Consider the following 19575-nt stretch of genomic DNA (forward strand, 5'->3'; position numbering starts at 1 on the left):
TTGTGCAAGTTCCCTACATGTTGGTTTTATCCATATAAATTTGCCTCAAGGTTACCAGGTAAAAACAGAAAAAATAAAAGGATGGGGAATTTTGTAATTGCTTTTTGTTCCCTCCGTGTACAACATTCTTTTTGTGTAATAGTATCCAAATTAAGATATTTGAGTATAATATGTGTATATACTGCTTGTTGCAAAAATATGCAGGTGCTTCTGTATATCCTGCTAAATTTACTCTGGTTTTTGTGATTCAAGCAAATGAAGACCAGTCAAGGGGATGTCTCACCTGTGAGTACTATGAAGAGAGTGTCAGAATTTGTTTTCTCATTGCAGAAATGTATTGGCTTCTACTCTCACAGAGTCCACCTTTAGTTTACAAGGAGAAAGAAGTAAGATCAGTTTCTGTTCTCTTTTTGCATTTAATCAGGAATAATCTTAGATTTAAATACATATTTTTTACAGTAGCTAGAAAGTAGCTGAACACCATAAAAACTGCTACCAATATAATTATAAGCCTTGTTTTGTTTCCCCTATACAATCAAGTGTTAAATTCTTGCAGTATAGTTCTGGAAAGTGCAGTGGAAAGATCAGCAATATAGTTTCAAACCTTTCTGTCCTTAACACATAATACTAGGAAATTAGACTGCACAAAGATTTGGTCTTCTTAAATTAAATGGATGTCTTCACTGGTTGCAGTGGTGGCGGTTGGATTTAAAGTATCTTGGCAAGGTAAACCTTTTTCCTGTGGTTGTGGCTGTTGTGGAATGGAATGTCTTCACTGGTTGCAGTGGTGGCGGTTGGATTTAAAACTGGGGTTTCATGTTAGCGTTGCAGGAGGGCTTGATGAAAATCGTGGGTGTGTGTTTGCACGTGTCCGTGTATTGAGCTGCCTTTTCTCTCGGTGCTGCTGCGTGACACGGCCACACCGTGGTGCTGTGTCCTAAAGCAAGGACTTGGGGAAAGTGAAAATATGTTGTACTGCCTGCTGGTATTACATACCAGAATGTTCTCCGTTGTAGATGGGTGGGTTTGACCACTACATAAAATACCTTACTGATGAGTTGGCATCAGTATCTAAGAGGTGAATCAGCAGTGTCCAGTGAAATGTGTAAACACTGCACATGCATGTTTTGTGGGCACACCAAAAAATAAACCAAGTAGTAAGCAAACTGAATCATGAACTTTTAAATAAATAGAAGAAGTATAACTAAATTCAGAAAAGATCAGATTTAATTCTATTCATTTCCTTAATTCCTTCTGCAATTTCATCTTCACCTTTCCCTGGAACACCACTTTGGTCTTTCTCACTGATGTGAATGCAGTAGATCAGTATCAGCTCAGAAAGGACCACTGCTGTGGGCTCACCACCTCCTGAGTGCTTCATGAGGAGATCTCCTTGGGCTTCAGACTCTGGCTCGATGTGGATATTACCTGCAGAATTCAGGCATTGCTGGAGCTATAGAAAGTAAAATTGTTTATACATGATTCAGTCAGTACTTGAATTTGGAGTACAGTGAGGAGATTGTCTTATTAATGGAAAGGGAAAAAAAACTTTAGGAGACTTTAATTTTAAAATGTACTGTAAGATACTGACGTTCATAAAGCAGCAGATCAGTAACAAAATAATTCCATGAAGGCACTAAGGTACACAGCTTTCTACCTTATTACAAAGCTTAGTGCATTGATCTGGAAATACAGAAACTTGAAGCAGTGGCAACGTTTTCTGGCAGGTTTCTAGGAAGTACTAAAAGCTGCTGGAAGCTTTTATTTTTGTGTGTGAATGTCAGATTGACATTACATATATCGGTATCCGGGAGTGAGCACACGTTTCTGTGCCTATTGCTGCCTGGCCTTCAGGCACATGAGTCAGTCTGCTGTGAGGGAAACTGAAGCTCTTACAGACAACCCTTCCCCGTGCCTATGGTCAGCTTCAGGTTGTTTTTCACGTTTGGAAATTCTCCTAAATCCACTGAGCCAACCAATAGCTTTATTTTAAATTATCTTCATTAAATCGATTTCTCTAGTTTGCCTAAAAATACAGGTCATAGTGGTGTGGCTATGTTGGTATAATAAAAAAGCCCAAACAACCATCCCACAAAAAAAATGCAGGAGTGGTTTAGATGGAGGCTTATTATAAAGCTGGTTTATTGCTTTGAACAAACAAAACCACAGCCCAGTAGATTAATCATTGTTCTGTTGTTGCTTGAGAAGGAAGTCAGTCTTCCTGGCTTAAGTAGCTAGCAGAGTGATTTATTCCATTCTCTTTCATTCATTTTTTGCCCCATAAAAATTAGTCTTTCAGTGAAGTGTGTCTTCTTTGTATGTGCAAGTGGCTAACTTAAGCACATATTTGAAGACATCTTTAGAATACAGAAACATCTTTAAATGAACATTTTGTTCACTCTGGAGTCAGTGTTCTCTGAACTCATCTGGAATGTTCTTCAACAAAAGTACTCTGGTAAGCACAAGGAAGGACACAAAACCTGACAGGATGAACTGCAATGGTCTCTGCTACCTCCTGTGTCCATTTCTGAGTGGTTTCCGTTCCAGCTGAAGCTTTCTGTCAAAGCTTTAAAAACAGAGAGTTCTGAAATACATATGTGTATCCTATCCCCCATATGTAACATACACATATTCCCCAGTGGTGCTTGTTTGTGGAACTTGGCTGGTAGGTGCAGAATTGGTGTGCACTGAAGATGAGATGTTCCTTGAACCACCCTGACCTAGGCAGCACACTTGGCCTGGCTCTGCAGAATGCTGCCACCACAAAAGTCAGGAATTGGAGGAACACTGGTAAAAACCCATCTGGGTCACCCCAGGATGGTAGCTTTGTACTGAAAGAACCTAATCTTACAATTTGATGCTTTTCTTTATTTTCACCCTTTCAATTTTATTCTTCTTTCGTCCCTCAGATATTTTGAGCAAAAGTGGGACAGGAAATGACACTGAGTTTGCAGGCACTTAGTGCTGCCTGCAGCAGAGCACTGGGAGCCATGGCTCCGTGCTAGAAAAACAGAAACACCTAGCCTGGGCATCTCCTGTGGAAATCAGCACTGGCCAGGAGGAGATAAGGAGATTTTTTGTTGTTAGTTTTCTTGGATTTGTCAGGATAGAAAAAACAATCTTCTCAGCAAGTCAATAGCTGAAATTGCTTTGTAGCTTTATTTCAAAAGATAGGTATTGTCTGCTTGTCAGACTGTTGCTTTGGGTGCATTGTGTGTTGGTACCGATGTGTTGGGGGTTTTTAACAATGATAGGTTAGTATTCCTTAGAGTACAGGTGGGTGGGGGAAAATTCTTAACAGCAGAATAGATTTGTTAAAAAATGCTACCTCAAAAGGGTGCAATTGGCATAATAATTTATATCTTCATCAAAAATACTAGGAATTTCAAAGTGCATTTCATTTTGGCAAATTTAATTGTTTTAATCTTGCTATGTAAGGTATTGGGATAGATAAAAATACCACAATACTTGGACTTCTTTAAAGTGAAAGTCTTCGGGAAGTTTTATTTGACAAAAGAAAAGTTTAAGACATGACCAGGCATGGTCACTTCGAAGTTTTGGAAATAAAAAACCCTCTACATTTCAGAAGTTCTACTCTTTGATTTACTCTCATCACAAATTTATATTCAGCAGTGATAACAGACCAATGAGCTTGCCTTTTGATTTTGGTTTTGCTTGCTTGGTTTTAAAATATTTACCAAATTCTGAACTTTGGGCTGAATTCATGATAATCTCTAGGATTAACTTTAGAAATAAACTGTGTTTTCACCAATACTTTTAAAATATTGTTGACATTTTCGTAGTGTCTAAATGTAAATGTAATTCATCTTAACAATGCTTTAAATTTTTGCAGTGTAGCTCAAATACATCACAGGCCAAGAAACAAAGACTGGACCATTTAGGAGATCCTTGCTTGCAAATATTGGCAATAGAGTGAATTTTAGTGGGTTTGATGGATTTCTTCTAGTGTTCCTGTTGTGCACAGACTGAAACATTGGAGTGAGTTGCAGAAGTTGCCAAGATAGTCTGTGGTCCACAGAGAACTAAAAGGTAAAATTGCCCTGGCTTCTGGGTTGTAAGGTACCATCCATATAACATGAGAGTGTGCAGTCCTACCCAAAATCTTTTCCTTGCCATTGACTGGGGGCATTTGTCATGAGAGGATATTCTTTTGCCAAGGGAAAGGAGAAATTTGTGTTAAAGGTGAAGTCCCACAAAACATTTATGTGCAGTTCTCACATTGGAAGGATTTGGGAATGTGTGTGCTGATACATTTGGAGTCCAAACCATTAGCTTTTCACTTGAAAGAAAATCCCATTGCTGCTCATAAGCAACTAATCAAAAGCCAAACACTTCCAGAAAAGAAGCATGAAGACAAACCTAGGGTAGTGCTATGTTTAAACACATGCAGTAGCATTGAATACATCACAGATGAAGCAATAGTGAATGCATCCATTGCACCTATGGAAGGAGATTAATAAAACATAAATGTCACTATTCAAGTTTTAGATATTAGGAATCCACCCATAGTTGTCCCAGGCGGGCTTCGCTTCACTACAGAGCCTTGCAGCAATTCAAAGCACACTGTCTCCCCCTTCTCCATTTCTGCTATAGCAAAAGTAGTCATGGTGTTTCCATGTGGGGTTTTCCTCTGACTGCTTGAGAGAGTTCTTTTGTACCCACGGCTGAAGGAGAGTTGTCCCAGTGCTGGTCCTGAGCTGAACTCCGCAGAGATGACAAACAGGTAGACACCTTTGTGTGGTGCTTTAAAGTGGCCATGTTCAGAGAAATAGCTGTTTCCATAATTGAGGTATGTTTCGTTAAACCTCACAGTTTTTTCTTTATCCTTTCTTTCTGAGAATCCCACGTGGAATGCCACCAATGAGTCTGAAAAAGAAAGAGGATCAGGATTTTAGCAGTGAGTGAGCGCTCTTCTGTCCCCAGGATCATCAGGATGGGAGATAAGGTGAATCCCTCTCAGGCCTGATGTTTATAGGCTTCTTTGCAAAGCTAGACACTGGAGTAGATAAATGATTCCCTGGAACTCTAGGAGAAGTATAATGCTGGGACCACCCAGGGGGAAAAAATAGCACTCTCTTACTGTCCCAAAAATAAATCAGTTAAGAGTATGTTCTCTGCTTATTCAGTCTTAACTACAGTTTTGCAGCACAGCTGCCTAAAGGGGCTGATTTTTGCTCTGTTATTTGTCCATAACAAGGACTGCAATCATAAAAGCCAATGTTAAAGCTGTGGTGGTTGTAATTACCGGGTGCTTATGGTCACATGCTTGTAGGGAAAGGGAACTGGCCAGTCCCAGTGAAGAATGAGCTGAAAACTTTTCTCTGAAGCTTGGTTGTAAGAGAGAGAGTATGTGCTCTCTGGTCAGTGCTGCCTGTTCCACTTGTGCAAATTATAGCAGTTCATTTAATGCATCTGTCTGTCTTGAGAAGGATTTGGTGCTTTGAGTACACTCCTTCCAGAGCCAAGAAACAAAGTAACAGGGAAAAAGAAGAAGTCCACATCAGCTTCCAAAGGGAAGAGTGCTACAGCATTAACATGAGCATCTACAAACAAAATGTGTCTTCTAAACACCTCAAGTTGAATTAGTTCAAGACCAATTTCCTAGCAGCAATAGCAGGTGTTATTTTATTGGTCTTAACCACAGTACAGCAGAATATCAGCTTGGTTCTCACTCAAACTGCTTTTTTTCCTCTATTTAAACTGGTGGAGGGGGAGTATATAAGTAATGTCAGAATTTCTCCCTTTAGCATCCCACAAGATACCTGATAGTTCTTATAACTAATACTAGTATCTCTGTGTGTGGAATTTGTATCAGGGCCTAAAAAGAAGCTAGACCTGTACATGAGCAAGTGAAAGAAAAGAACACACCTTTTTCCACAAATTCTGTCTGCACTGTATTTCTTCCACTTATTGTTTGTGTATTTTCTCTGTGGTTCTCAGACCTTTTCTTGTCTCTTTTCTTGTCTTGACCTTTCTGTTGCCTTCTCCCTTTTTTCTGCAGCATTGACTGAATCTTTGTAACATCCAGACTTATATTTGAGGCACCTAATTCTTCATTACTTCCAAACAGTTTCTTGAAAGTCACCAGATGTTCCTCCAGATTCCGCTTGATGGTTGCTAAATCTGCAGAGAGAATTTCTACAGAAACGTTGAGTGGCTCAATTACATTTGCTATTGTATGATTGCAGCAGAGGCTTATGTCACCTCTGGATTCATGCCTCTTGATTGCCAGGCTCAGATGTTTGATATCATTCTTCAGAGTCATGATATCATTATATGCTGAGCTCTCCAAGGAGTCATCTTTGGCAGCCTCATAGTTAGGTTCCATGTGTTCTATGACACTGCGTTGACTGCTGACTTCGTGTAGAGTAGAGGAGGTTTGTGTTTCCTCCTCAGGATGCTTAGGAGGCAAGTGAGCATCATGATTATTCTGGTGACTTCTCTCCAAGGGATGAAATCTCCTTCTAAGAGATTCTAAAGTCATATTTTGTTCTTGCAGTTTATCTGAAAAGTGCCTGAGAGATTCTTGCAGCTGAAATACTGATGGTATTAGGCTACTGAAATCATCTTCAAAAAAGACATCCAGAAATTCATGTCTCAGTAAAGCCTCCAGCGCTTCTTCGTGCCGCATTGCGTCTTTCAAAAGAGAGCTAAAAGAGCTGTTGAGATGCTTGATGTGCCGATGAATTTCTTCATCTTTCCTCTTCAGCAAGCCCATGTCTTCTGAAAAAGCCGTAACCTGTGACTGAAGCTGTCTGTTCTCTTCTTGACGGAGGTTAAGGGACAGATGGATGGACGGAATAGCTGAGGAGAGCTCTTCAATTTCACTCTTGAAGAAATCTCTGAAAACTGACTCCAAGTGCTTCATATCCTTTGACTGGGTGTCCTCAAGGGAATAAGTGCTATTCCTTGGATCTTCCTCCAGTACATCAGTGTCAGTAGATACTCTCTGGCAATTGCATTCCTCCATGTACTGCAGCAGATCTGAATAGTTTTCCTGAAGGTTTGAGAGAGTGTAGTTGAGCTCTGATATCTGCCTTTCCATTGCTGCGTCGTTTTCTTCCATAATAACTGATTTCTCAGCTAAAGTTATTGTAAGATCTTCTGGCCTGTACTTTGAGATGTTTTTCTTTAACTCCTTAAACCACCTCTCTAAAACTGCAATATTCTGAAAGGCCACATCTGACTCCATGTAAAGTTCTTTAAGCTGCTTGGCATGCCCTGACAGTATTTCATTCATATGTTTGATGGTTAACTGGCTGTTTTCATCTTTGGGCCCATGATGTAAAGAGAGCTCTGTTAAATTTTTTTTCAAAGCTTCCAATTTATTTTCAAGAAAGTTTTGCTCTTGTTTCATGTTTGCTATGCTGTTATTCAAAGCTAAGAAATGGGACTGCTGTATCTTATGAAGCTTCTTGAGTCTTGTGTCAGTATCTGCCTTGATCATGCTGAGATTATAGTGAATATTAGCCTGCTGCATGTGCACTTTGTTCTCTATATCTCTTTTTGCCTGATCAACTTTCACTATGTTTTCTTGGACTTTTGATTCAAATTTAGTTCCCAGCTCCTGGAATTCCTTCTTGGGCACAGTGCTTTCTTGGAATCTTTCTATGCTTTTCTTGTTGGCTTCCACATCATGGGACAGATTTCTTACTATGTTGGAGAGGTTCTGTAAGCTTTTGTTGAAGCTTGCCCACACTGGGTTAAAATGTTTTCTTAGAAAATTCTCCACGTGAGGAAACAAAACTTGCTGCAGAAGCCTTTCCTGATGATCTGTTAATACGGTTGAAAAAAAAAAAATTAAATTTATATTCTGCTTTTGGAATGCAATCTAGACAGGTTAACTCAAGTGTTCATTTTTCTATGGTAGTTGCTGTCTTACTCCCCAGAATCTGACCTCGTGATAAATCTCAACAATTGCAAAAATAGCCTATTGTTAAATCAAGGTTACTATCAAGCACATGGTGTCTAAGACTGCGCAGAAAATAACTTGGATATGTATTGACTTCCCCATTTATCTTAAAAATTATACTTTTTTGAAACCTGTGTACAGGTGGTTTTTCCAGTGGCCATAACTGTCCATTTTCTTAACAGTTCTTAGTTAGTGAGCTCTTTCTTTTTTGACTGTGTCATAATGTTCTTTTTCTCATGCTTTCAACTCCACAAGATTATACAGCATCTTAACAGCTGAATATTCCAGGTTAGGAGTAAATAACTTGAAAAATCTGTGAGGTATCTGGCGGATATGAGAATTATACTAAGGCTCAGTTTCTAACTTTGAAGTTCAAACTCTAGTGCCTTGAAGTTCACTGAGTACTGTGTAGTCTGTATCATTAGAAAATGTTTCTGCAAGCCAGTGGCTCACTATGGTAGGTTAAATTCAGCAGCTCTTTTTTTCCCACTCCAGTATATGGCAGAAACAGTGTTCCAGAGATGGGTCAAATGTTTCATTTTTTCATGTAACACCAGTATGCTATTCCACACATCAGAGTGTACAGCATAAGTATGGAAAAAGAACAGATTTAAACTCTGCATCCCCACAAAAGAGAAGAAGCCATAGAAGCAGAATAGTGAGGTTAACAAATTTTAAATATAAGCAACCTCTTTATTCTGTGATTAAGGCATATTCTGAACAGTGCCTTTCCTCTCATTTCCCATTTCAAGTTACTCTTTGATTCATTCATTTGCATTGGATTGCACCCATTTTTTCTCTCTGTAGAAGCAACCAGCAGACCAAGGAATATCAGGGTATTTTTGCTTTCACATTTTCTTTCTGATTTGTGTGGTTTCACAGCGCCTGTCATGGGTTGATAATTCTGCATCAGACCTCTCACCTGAATTGTTCTCGTTCACTGCTAACACCATGCTTGTACCGTTGTTCTCAAATAGTCTCTGTAAGTCACCTAAGGTGCTGGCTGCTTGATGAATATCACTTTGAAGATCATCCAGTAAAGCCTCATGATTCTGAATGACTTGGAACATTTCTCTTGAATCCACTGATGTTGACACTAGTCACAAGATTAGAAAAACAAAGTCATGCAACAGAGTGCAGCGACCAGGTGACAGGTATTCATGCAAGACCTCTGAGAACACCTGTCTGGTTTTCATTCTGAAAATTTTGCACTGACATTTAGGGGGTCTGTTGATTTCTGGCACCTTAAATTGCAGTTTATCTGCAAGGATTTTTTCCAACAGTGATGGAAACCTAATATATCCAAATATTTGCAGAGAATTTCAGCTACAACAGCCATGATGGCAATAAAATGCTCATAATTAGAAATCTCCCCATGCCATAAAAATGTTTTGGAATACTAACTCTTTTCAAGCCATTGACTAAAAGGATGGCAAGGTTTAACAGCCTAGAACAAAAGGAGGGGATGAAAGAGCAATTGAGACATTCCACTGAGGAATCAGAAGCACAGTGTGTAAGTGTGAGGCCTCATGGAGGGGCCCTTTAACTGATGTTTTTCTAAATAAATACTTGTGCAGTTGAGCTGTAGATTTCAAAGGGTGCAATACTTCCCTGAAGCTAATTGCTGAAAGGCACTTCATAGCACTGCAGGCCACACCACTTGAGGGTCATTTGTGGCACTTACACTGGTAGGGTGGAGTGCTTGAGATACAAATGTAATTGTAGTCTCAGACCTGCTGGGGGGCCGTTCTAAAATAGCATTTTCAGTGGATTGCTTTTCTGGTAGATTTTTGTGAGCATGGTGTGCTCTCCTGTGAACCCACTCCAGGGCAAGGGGTTAACATCCATGCCACTGAAAGGGGCAAGGCTCTGCACCAGCTGGCATTCACTGTTGACCAAACAGCTTTGAAACTTTGGGATGCTTTGTTGTGAGCATTCACAGAGTGTTACAGCAAAAGCCCTCATTTAAGTCAGTAAATGTATTGTTTCAAAGCTTTCCCAGAAAATGCTTTCACTAAGGAGTTTGTCCATAGTTTATCACTTTAAAATTACAGCTTCAAATCTGTTTTTCTCTTTTCTTCTCCTGCTCAGTGACTGAGAGGTAAAAGGACGACAAACAAAATAACTTCAAGCACATACTGTGGTTTGAGAACTCTTCTTCTTGTCCTTCAGTTTCAATTCCTGGCACCAGAATAAAATTAGGATCTGCAATTGAGATATGATATAGCTGTGAACATGTTTTAGATGCAGAAACTACTGCAGTTTAGCAAGATCCCACAGGAATTTCATGTATTGTGTAAATGGTGTGGAGACAGGCTTCCTGGGGAAAGAACACATTCTCTGGAGGACTTACTTTCCTTGCACTGGCAAACGACATTGTATGCATGGCAGTGCTATGCAGTATAGTGTGGGGATTTTTAACTCATGCCAAGCTTTGCTCATAAGAAATTAGTCTATTGCAAATAAATGGGGCTTTTTTCTTTTCTGGGGGTCCCATCTAGAGATCTGTAAATTCTTCTTCCTTGTTCCACAGTTACCTGAACATTCTGGTGGCAGCAGCAGTGAATGATGCTGTACAAATGAGAAGATATTGATGGAGGAGCTGGTTTTGGTCAATGAATGTAACAATAGAGAGACTAAAATAGTTGCACTGCATTTGGTAATATCTTTCCAATATTATGAGTGAAGTTCACCAAGAGATCAACCCACAAATGAAAGCTATCTGTGAAGAAAAGCTAAACCTACAGAGATTTTCGTCTGGGGAGTCTGAAGGTGAGTTAGACGTAGATTGTGGAAACATTTTCAGACATATGTTTGCCTTTATTGTTATGGTTGACTTAATTTCAAGAGGGAATTACCTTTTATCCATTTAAATTCCCTTCATTCCATTTAAATTCTTGAATCTGTTTAAATTCTGCTTTTTGTGTATTATTTGCTAAATCTTGTCAATGCCATTTTTAAACCACCATTCAGTTTTTAAACCACACTGTCTCCCCTCTCGCTTTATTAGCAGCTGCACAGATCACAGAATCATAGAATGGTTTGGGTTGGAAAGGGCCTTAAAACCATCTAATTCCCACCCTCTCACCAAGGCAGGGAGGCCACTAGACCAGGCTGCTCAGAGACCCATCCAACCTGCCTTGAACACTTCCAAAGATGGGGCACCCACAGTTTCTCTGGGAGACCTGTTCCACTGCCTCACCACCCTCCCAGCAAAGTATTTCTTCCAATACCTAAACTAAACCTGCCCTGTTTCAGTTTGAAGCCATTTCTCCTGGTCTTACCACTACATGCCCTTGTGAAAAGTCCCTCTCCATCTCTCTTGTAGCCCGTTAGGTACTGGAGGGTGCTCTGAGGTCTTGTTGAAGCCTTTTCTTCCCTGGGCTGAGCAGCCCAGCTCTCTCAGCCTGCGTCCATAGCAGAGCTGCTCCTGGACTCACTCCAACAGGTCCATGTCCTTAAGGTGGGGACCCCAGAGCTGGATGCAGGACTCCAGGTGGAGTCTCAGGAGGACAGAGTAGAGGGGCAAAATCCCCTCCCTCAACCTGCTGCCCCCACTGCTTTATTCACCAGTGCAATGGGTTACAGTAGTTCACTCTAAAGGCTGTACCTGGAGCTCTCCTGGAGGTTAGAGTCTGGGCACTGTTCCTGCCTGTGCTGTAGAGCTGCTCCCTGCTCAAGAAGCCAGTGCCTTTGTAGCCAGGGTAAGCAGAGAGGAGGAGCAGTGCAGACTGCAGAGTGAGGGCTGCCCTCTCCTCTGAACTTGGACACCTTGTGATTTCCAACTCATTATTTCATCCTGTGAACTGACCATAAGGACATTTCACACACAAGTGTTGCTTTCTGATGTCAGCAGTTTCTACCTGGAATTAGGCATTCCTAGATGGACTTGTCTAAGATGCACATCTGATGGGCTTTCCAGGAAATTAATGCCTTTCTTAATGTGTAACCATTACAAAGGTGCTATTAACAAAAGAATAAGTAGCTAATGCTATTTAGCTATTAATTGCAGCTAATTACAACTGCTCTTGTCTCAAAGTATCAGTGATTTGGGACATAGCAGACTGAAAAAAAAACAAGACATCAATTCTAAAAAAAAGGAGAAAAATGAGGCAAATTTATTTCTTGCCATTGTGCCTGGCATTTAGTCATTGATTCCTATACTTGTTCTCCAGCTTTGCTTACCATGCTGTTCACAGTCCTTGCCAATAAATCCAGGGCAGCATTTCCACTGCAAAGACTTCAGAGTCTTCTGTTTCACTTGGTAGACTGGCTTCAGAGCTGTCCTGTACCTGGAGAGGAAGGGTCTAGGCATTAGATTTATTGTAATAAAGTCCTTTGTAATCAAGTTTGAACTGATCCTGAATTCTATAGTATTCTGTGAGGTGTAGAGCATTTTATTATTAAACACATTATTCCAAAACGCCACAGTTACCAAGGAAGATAGAAATTTGTTTTAAACTCCCCTAGAAATAATGATGAGGCTTCAGTACTGTTGAAAACATCTTTTAGATACTTCAGAGAAAATTCTGTTTTCTTCACTGGTTTTATTTAGGACACTTACATGATCTTCTGGCAGTCTGGGACTCCGTTTGGGCAGGGCTGTTGGGAGTTGACAATGTACTTCTCCTTCATGCAGGCTTCTATGTATGTGACCAGGCGGGACTGCGTGAAGGAACACCAGTTCCTAGTGGAGGAAAAACGTGGGAAAAGAGTTTGAAGGAGGTCTCTAAATCTCTGGCTGTAATAGTGCCAAGAAAAAGTGAAATGCAGAAAAGCCTTTATTTTTATTTCCGTATTTTTTCCCAGCTTTATGATGAGGAAAGTGGAAAATGCTTCCTACCTTCTCCCTCCACTCCCAATTCCTTTGCTTTCATTTGAGATGTTTATCAGAGTTTGTTACAAAAGGGCTGATTGTCTGAACTTTGATGCATTAGTTCCATTTCCAGTCCTTTCATTTTGCAGGAGAAATTTCCAACCCATGATAACCTGTGGGTTAATGTCACTTTAAATGTCAAATTGCCTTTCTAGGCATGTTGCCATTTCAGATGCCATACGACTGACTCATCAGGTTGAGGCAGACTGCTTTTGAAAACTAAATCCAACATTAACTCCATTAATAATATCTTCCTAAGTATTGCTTCTTCAAGATAATATAGTAAGTGATTGGATTTTATGAAGTAGGCTAGCTTCAAAATAGTTTCTCCCATCACCTGCGGGAAAATAATTTTGGGGTGAAAAGGGTTGTTTTAGTTTTATGCTTCTAGAAAGGACAAGTGAGTTTTAATAGTCTGATTAATTTTCCAAGTGAGAATTACATAGGCACCTATTAATCCCAGAGTGTAGGTGAGCCTCTTCCTTAAAAGTCAAGATTTTGCAGTGGAGTGTTGGCTGAAGTTTGGTGGTTAAATCCAAAACCAGAAGGGGCAGGAAGTGACAAGTAATAGCTATAATGGAAACAGCTGAACTTTAGGCAGTGTATTTTTAAATGGGAATACAGGAACCAAATCTCCAACTATCAGCATATATGGAAAAGGTTTGCCTCTCTCAGGGAGTTGGTGTAACAATGGGGAACCAAGTCCTGCACAAAAGCAGAAGCTGGCACTGCAGCAGCCAGGAGAAGGGAAGGAAGCTGCAAGGAAGCTGAAAGGATGGAAAGGCAGACAGCCTGGGCTCGCTGGGAACAGTTCACCAGGCTTGCTGGGCCATAGCCTGTTTTACTCCCCTGTTTCTTAAGGAAAATGTGATTAAGATTTCAGCAAGCACTCATGCAAGCAAAACTTCATCTGTTAGAAGCAAGGGCAGGAATCTGGCAAAGACTGCAGTGCTGGGAAAGCAGGACACGAAGGCAAGCTGCTGCCTTTGTTGTGATTTCCAGCCAAAACAACTTGCTTGAGTTGTAGCTTTGAGGCCTTTACAAGTGACTGGGGGAAATTTTGGGCCTATGATCAATGGATGTCTTGGTTTTTACAGGACTGAACTAGAATCTTCAAATTTTTATTGAAGTGTTACTGTTCCAGATTCAAACACTCTGCTTGTGTCAGAGTATAAAACCACTCAGTAAAATCCAGCAGACCAGTACACATGCTCTGGTGACATCTGCCTCCAAGGTATGCCTAAATTTACCAGCTTTACCATTGCCAGGCTTTAACAGCTGTGTCACTTTTCTGATAATTTGGTGTCAGTTAAATAACTCTAAAACAGGGAGCTGGTTTGTGCTTGGTTTTGGGCTGTCGTCTCTCATGCACTTGGCAAGGCATAGCTGGGAGAGGCTCTCCCCCCTCAAATCCTCCCAACTTTTTCCTGGGGAAATCAAGTGCCCAGGCACAGTTGCTGGGGCTCACTGGTATCGTTGCTAGGTGCAGGATCTCTGCCCCTGCCAGCAGGATGCCTGCCAGATCCAGGCAGGAGTCTGCATTCAGTGTGGAAACCTCCTTTTAAAATAGGATTCTTTGGCTTCAGGGTTTTGTTCTTTCCTAATGAAAACAATCCACACCCAGTGAATCATCATCTGGGCTGTTTTCTTTTTTTTTCCCACCATATGCAGGTCCTTCCCAAGAAGTCCTTGGAGTCATGTCAGCCACATAGAGCAAAGCCAAATGTGCACATGCATCAACCTGTGTTAGCAAGAATGAGGCACTGTGGGACTGTGAGTGCTTTTGCTGTATTGCACAGGTGGATGTGCACAAACAAAACAGAAAACACAAGGATTCCTTTTCATAGCATGTTAAAGTGTTGGAGGTACCTGGTGGGCTTCCCAGTTGTAGAAAGGGATTATGTTGTATCAGAAACGGAATCAGTGGTTGATCCCAACTTGATGCCTGCTTTGGACTAGTATTCTGCAGAATGAATAAGATGAGGGAGGAAATGTAGGAGGAATATGGTGGACTCTCGGTCAAAACGTCCTTTAGTGCCTGTAACGGGTCTTTATGTCCAGTTTTCTTTACTGGTTCACTGGTTCTCTCTCACTTGATCTTAAAGGTTTATTTGCGGAGTTGAAGGGCTATGTAATACCATGTAGTGGTTTTAATCACAAAAGCTTTCAGAGGTTTTGGGTTCCATAAAACTTATCAAAGTTTATTATTTCCTCAAGTAAGTAGATAAGGCCTGTAATGAGCTGCCAAATAGATACATGTGCCCAAAGATGAAACTTCTATTGCAGTATTTTTTGGACAACTTGTCAAATGCTTCCTTTAGGGAAACTTTGCTATCTGTAACTAAAAATACTCCTTAACAGAATTAACCTTGAAGGAAAATACGTCATTCTTTAATGTTAAGTGCAGCAATGTGAAAGACTGAGAAGGGCTTGACCTAAAGTTCAGTGAGGCATGCAGGACTTCTCTGGCACCAAAGGCTCTGAATCAAGCTGTGCAATTTCAAAGAGCTGCTCCTTCACAAATAGCACTTTCTTTCTTGAGCTGGTTTGTGGAACACAGCAGCTTTGTGTTCTGTTGCTGCCTTTATTCTCCTGTTTGTAACTATGTCGCTTCATTCACTGAATATGTAACCAACTTAACACCCTCTGCTTTTATTCTCTTTAATACAGTTTCCTTTGGTGCAAACTTTTGCTGCCAGGAAGAGAGAGGGACAGAGAGAATCTGCTCATGTGAGGAGAGCAGAAAAGCCTTCCCTGTAATCTGGTGAACAGTAACATTTATCACAATGCTGAAAGTTAGAGCAGCTCTTGAGGGAACCCGAGCAAATTTAGAGCTGCAAATGTTTCATTTGTTCAATAGCTTTTCATGATTCACATTCTAAAGAAACTAGAGGTTAAATGTATCTGATGACAAAGCATTCTGTATTTAAATAAGATTCAGCAAATGTAGGTTAGCCCAAGCTCTTTTTGTTTGAATCTTTCACGTGTTTAGAAACTGATATGAAAATTATTTTTTTCTTACATTTGATCTATTGAAACATAGCTAAAGGGAGGCAGTTCTTTCTCTGATTCTAGGATTTGGCTGGGCCACCTTATATCAGGAAACAAAATAAAACCCACAGAACCAGGAGAAAAGGTTAGATGGCTGCTCTGCAGTAATTGACTCTGCTCAGATGAATATGGGGTGGTGTCTTTCCTTCATACAGACAATTACAGTGTGTCAGTGAGTGTGAGTAATGCTCCCCAGCTCAGTGAGGGACTGACACACTTTAGTTCTCTTTGCTACATGTTCTCTTATTGGCACAGCAGTGCATAATTTTAGATGTTTCCTAGGTCAGTGGAATTTTTTCCTGAACAAAAGCTTCAGGAATTCAGGATGTTGGGATGTTGTTCATAAGTTTTGTTATTACTTTGGCTGTACTGGTCCAACTGAGTTGTCCTTCACCATCAGTTCCCTCAGGTTTCTATTCTCAAGGAAGCTAGTATCTATAATTACTTTGAAAACTCCTGCCTGGCCATGCCTGTGTCTACTACTCACAGTGAAAAAAACTTTTCAAGACCATAATGTTTTCCTATGCAGTACAAAAGGCACCAGATAAGCAGTAATTCCTGCTTGGTGTGCTATAGGAAGGTAGTGGAAGACTGTTATTTCAGTTTAAACAAGTGATTTTCTACTGAGTTGTACAGAATGACTTCTGATTTATACTAGTTGAAGAATAATATAAGAGTAAAGCTTTAGCTGTGGTTGGTTTTTCCCTCAGTGTAAATTTCTCACTGACAATAAAAAGCAGCCTCAATAAAACAGAGATAAAGTACCACATTTAAATTAATCTAAACTAAGACTGTGCATGTCCGTATTGAGACAGATGTATCTTTTTATATTTTGTGGAATACAGAAGGTGTTCAGCTGTTGGGGAAGGCACTGGCTCTCCAAAGCAGCATGGTGTGCCACTGGGTTTTTAATTAGCAGACAAGTGATGCCTGGTGGTCTGTCTGAATTCTCCAGCTCTTCCCAGGCAGCCAGCAACCCTGTATTGGAATCAGACAGCAGAAACTCTCATATTTCTCCTTTCCCTCAGGAAAAGTCCCAAAGGGAATAGAACTCCCTCTCAGGGAGGGTCTGGGATCTTTCCCTGTCTCATCCCATGAAACACCCTGGTTTTCACTGGGGTGACAGCAGATTGATTTGCAGTTCATCTTAACAAACTGGACTGAAAAGGGTGGCAATGGTAGTTTCAAACATGTGGTTTCCATGCAGTGCTGAAAATCTTCCAGAGTCCTGAGTAACCCAGGTTGAACGCAGTGTGTATTCCAACAGTTAAAGTGTTTCCTTTGGGGTAGTCCTGTCCTTCAGGACGTCCTGAAACCACACTGCAGTGAAGACTTTCAGAGAAATGCAGTCCTGAACTGGGAGCAAGAGTTCAAGGAACAGCAGGCTTGACTGGGAGCTGATTTTGAGTCCAATCCAACAGCTGTACAAACAATTCCAGACAAGCAAATGCAAGAGGATTTTCCTCTTCAAGAGCATCCACAGCCATTACCTCATTTGTATTATCCCGCCTCAATAGAAGTTTACAGCCCATTGAGAGAGCAGCTTACACTTGGATTTTATCCTTTGATTCCTGCAGACTTAAGTTCACCCCTACTACAGCCTGATCACTCCTTTGTCAGACTTCTTCTGGAAGCAGGAATGACAGCCAGTGGCCACCCTTTGGCACAGCTGTGCTGATGCCAGGGAGTCAAAACTGCTTGGGAAGCCAAGCTTCCCACTGGCACAGGCAGCTCACCCTGACCGTGTTTGGGGCATGAGGGGAGATTTGTTCAGGGCTGCCCACTGATCACTGCACAAGCAGGAAGGTGTTGGGTCCAGGTGGTGATAGTGCTGACAGTGATTCTGTGGCTATGCTGAAACAGGAGGTCCCTTGCTATCTGCTGAAGAAATTAATTGCTGCAGCTTGCAGTAATGAGCTATGAAACAAATCAATCCCATGGGCACAGAGGGTTCAATAACTCCTGCACTGTGTGGAATGGAGCTGTGTCATTTGCATCAAGCAGGCTAATGGGGAGCTATTCCACCTGCAGCTGAGCCAGTCAACGACAGCCAGATATTGGAGAACTTCCTGAAGTCCTGAAAGGAGCCAAGTGCCCAGCTTTGATAGGAAACCATGGCTTCTGTTGATGCACTTGGCACTGCCAAAGCTATTGTTGAGCACTCAATGGCTGTTCCACTGCTTTGCAGGATGTCAGGGGCTAAAGATCACTTTCAGCTGCACTTCATCCAAACTGTTTTATTTTAAGTGTATGTTCTGTGCCCCTTTGGTGGGAAATTTCAGTGTCCCGTGAGATTCCTACAAAAGTCCCTGCCTTGTTTTGAAGAAATAGATGAGTCAGTGTGGAACTAGTCTTAATTAAATTAATGGATTCTTCCTGTAAAAGCAGACAAAAAATAATAAGCTATTAAGATTGAACATTGACTTTCCTCAGAATAAGTGATTTGGGTTTTCTCTGCTTGTGTGCACTTGGGAGGATAGTTACATGTTTTGACACCCTGGGTAGTCACGAGAAGTGGCCTGATTTTTTGTGGCTGCTTGATGTGGAATGAGAGGAAGAGGTGAGTGTTTCAGAGAAATAACAACACACCTGGCTGACACCAGGAAAACTTTCTCTAATCAAGGGTGACTTCACAGAATTGTGTGTCCTAAACTCAAAATGTATTAGTGAAATTAAGGATTTACTTAAGCTGAAGATTTCTGCCTTTCCTGTTTTATGGGTCAGGTGGTAGAGTTTGGGGACTTTTTAATTTTGTTTTTCCATTTTTTGCACGTATGTTGTAAAAAAAATCCCAGGAGATGACACTGTGTGTTTGTGGATTAAAAAGAAAGAAGAAAAAATGAACCTGCCCAGCTGCAGGACAAAACCAGAACAGGGACCACTTGGCAATGATTACACTTCTGGAAACAGAAGTTCTGTGAGACTTTGGATAGATGGAGAAGCCAGCTGTAGTTGCTGTGCTCCTTCCCATTCCAGCACCACCATCCATTTCTCCCTTACAGGGTGAGCCATCCACCTGGGAACTGGCTCTGTCAGTGTTGTTACTGAGAGGGAAGGTTAAAAATAACCTCTGCTTTTTCCTAAGATTATTTTTAGCTTGGAATGCTTAAGTGCTCTGGTTTACAGTGTTACATGACAGACAGGTCAGGCTAACTGAGGGTACAGGCAGCTTTGGGCTTTGCTGTTGGAGCTGCATGTGCCTTTTACATGCTTCATTTGTCTTGGGTTCTTTAATGAAATACAGCACTAAGTGCATGAAATCTGAGTTGTGAGCTTGACTGTTCCTGATGTACAGGTCTCTTAATTTCCCTTTTTAATTCTGCTGAAAGTTTTGGGTACATGTGAATCCATTTACCTCAGCAGTAGAATAAAATAGCTGAAGTCAAACCACACAGCTGCTGGGGAGAAAAGCAATAGAAAAGTTGATTTCCTTTGGAAAGTTGGCTTCTTTTGATAGTTTTGGTTTTGTACACAAACAGATACTTGTCCAGTTGAACATGCAGAGCTTCTCCTATTTGTTCAGATACAAGCAACAGCTGAGATACTAAACTGTTACCTAGTTCTTCCTCTAAAGTCAGTGACTTCTTACTGATTTATATTTTAAAACTCTTACATGAGAAATCTTATTGTTCTTAGAGGAATTAGCAAGATATCCAAGTATTTGACTGGGATCTAATGAGTCATTTCATCTCATATGTTGAAACAGAAACGAGAG

At 40.9% G+C, this 19575-nt stretch overlaps 3 protein-coding genes across 8 annotated transcripts in view; 2 read left to right on the top strand and 1 right to left on the bottom strand.

Moving 5' to 3' along the window:
• The window catches only part of BMPR1A (bone morphogenetic protein receptor type 1A), a 75657-nt gene extending 74981 nt beyond the window's left edge, over positions 1-676 (top strand). Inside the window, exon 14 of the transcript XR_005952704.1 lies at positions 59-676. The gene's annotated coding sequence lies outside the window, so the exon portion shown is untranslated. The remainder of the gene's footprint in view (positions 1-58) is intronic.
• Positions 677-2112: 1436 nt separating this feature from the next.
• The window catches only part of MMRN2 (multimerin 2), a 38301-nt gene continuing 20838 nt past the window's right edge, over positions 2113-19575 (bottom strand). For 3 of the 6 annotated variants that reach the window (XM_041405119.1, XM_041405118.1, XM_041405120.1), the window contains 6 exons: positions 12498-12620; positions 12119-12225; positions 10073-10138; positions 8856-9029; positions 5890-7794; positions 2113-4887 (listed from right to left, as the gene is read on the bottom strand). In XM_041405119.1, coding sequence (XP_041261053.1) covers positions 4499-4887; positions 5890-7794; positions 8856-9029; positions 10073-10138; positions 12119-12225; positions 12498-12620 — 2764 coding nt within the window. In that variant the 3' untranslated portion in view covers positions 2113-4498. Of the gene's footprint in view, positions 4888-5889; positions 7795-8855; positions 9030-10072; positions 10139-12118; positions 12226-12497; positions 12621-12776; positions 12901-19575 lie in introns of those variants that run through there. The other 3 variants (XM_041405124.1, XM_041405121.1, XM_041405122.1) reach the window with 3 other exon arrangements.
• Positions 10351-19575, top strand: part of SNCG (synuclein gamma) — a 35125-nt gene continuing 25900 nt past the window's right edge. Inside the window, exon 1 of the mRNA XM_041405127.1 lies at positions 10351-10705. Coding sequence (XP_041261061.1) covers positions 10612-10705 — 94 coding nt within the window. The 5' untranslated portion in view covers positions 10351-10611. The remainder of the gene's footprint in view (positions 10706-19575) is intronic.

This window comes from Onychostruthus taczanowskii, unplaced genomic scaffold (assembly GCF_017590055.1).
Source record: "Onychostruthus taczanowskii isolate IOZ18803 unplaced genomic scaffold, ASM1759005v1 scaffold22, whole genome shotgun sequence".
NCBI classification, from domain to species: domain Eukaryota; kingdom Metazoa; phylum Chordata; class Aves; order Passeriformes; family Passeridae; genus Onychostruthus; species Onychostruthus taczanowskii.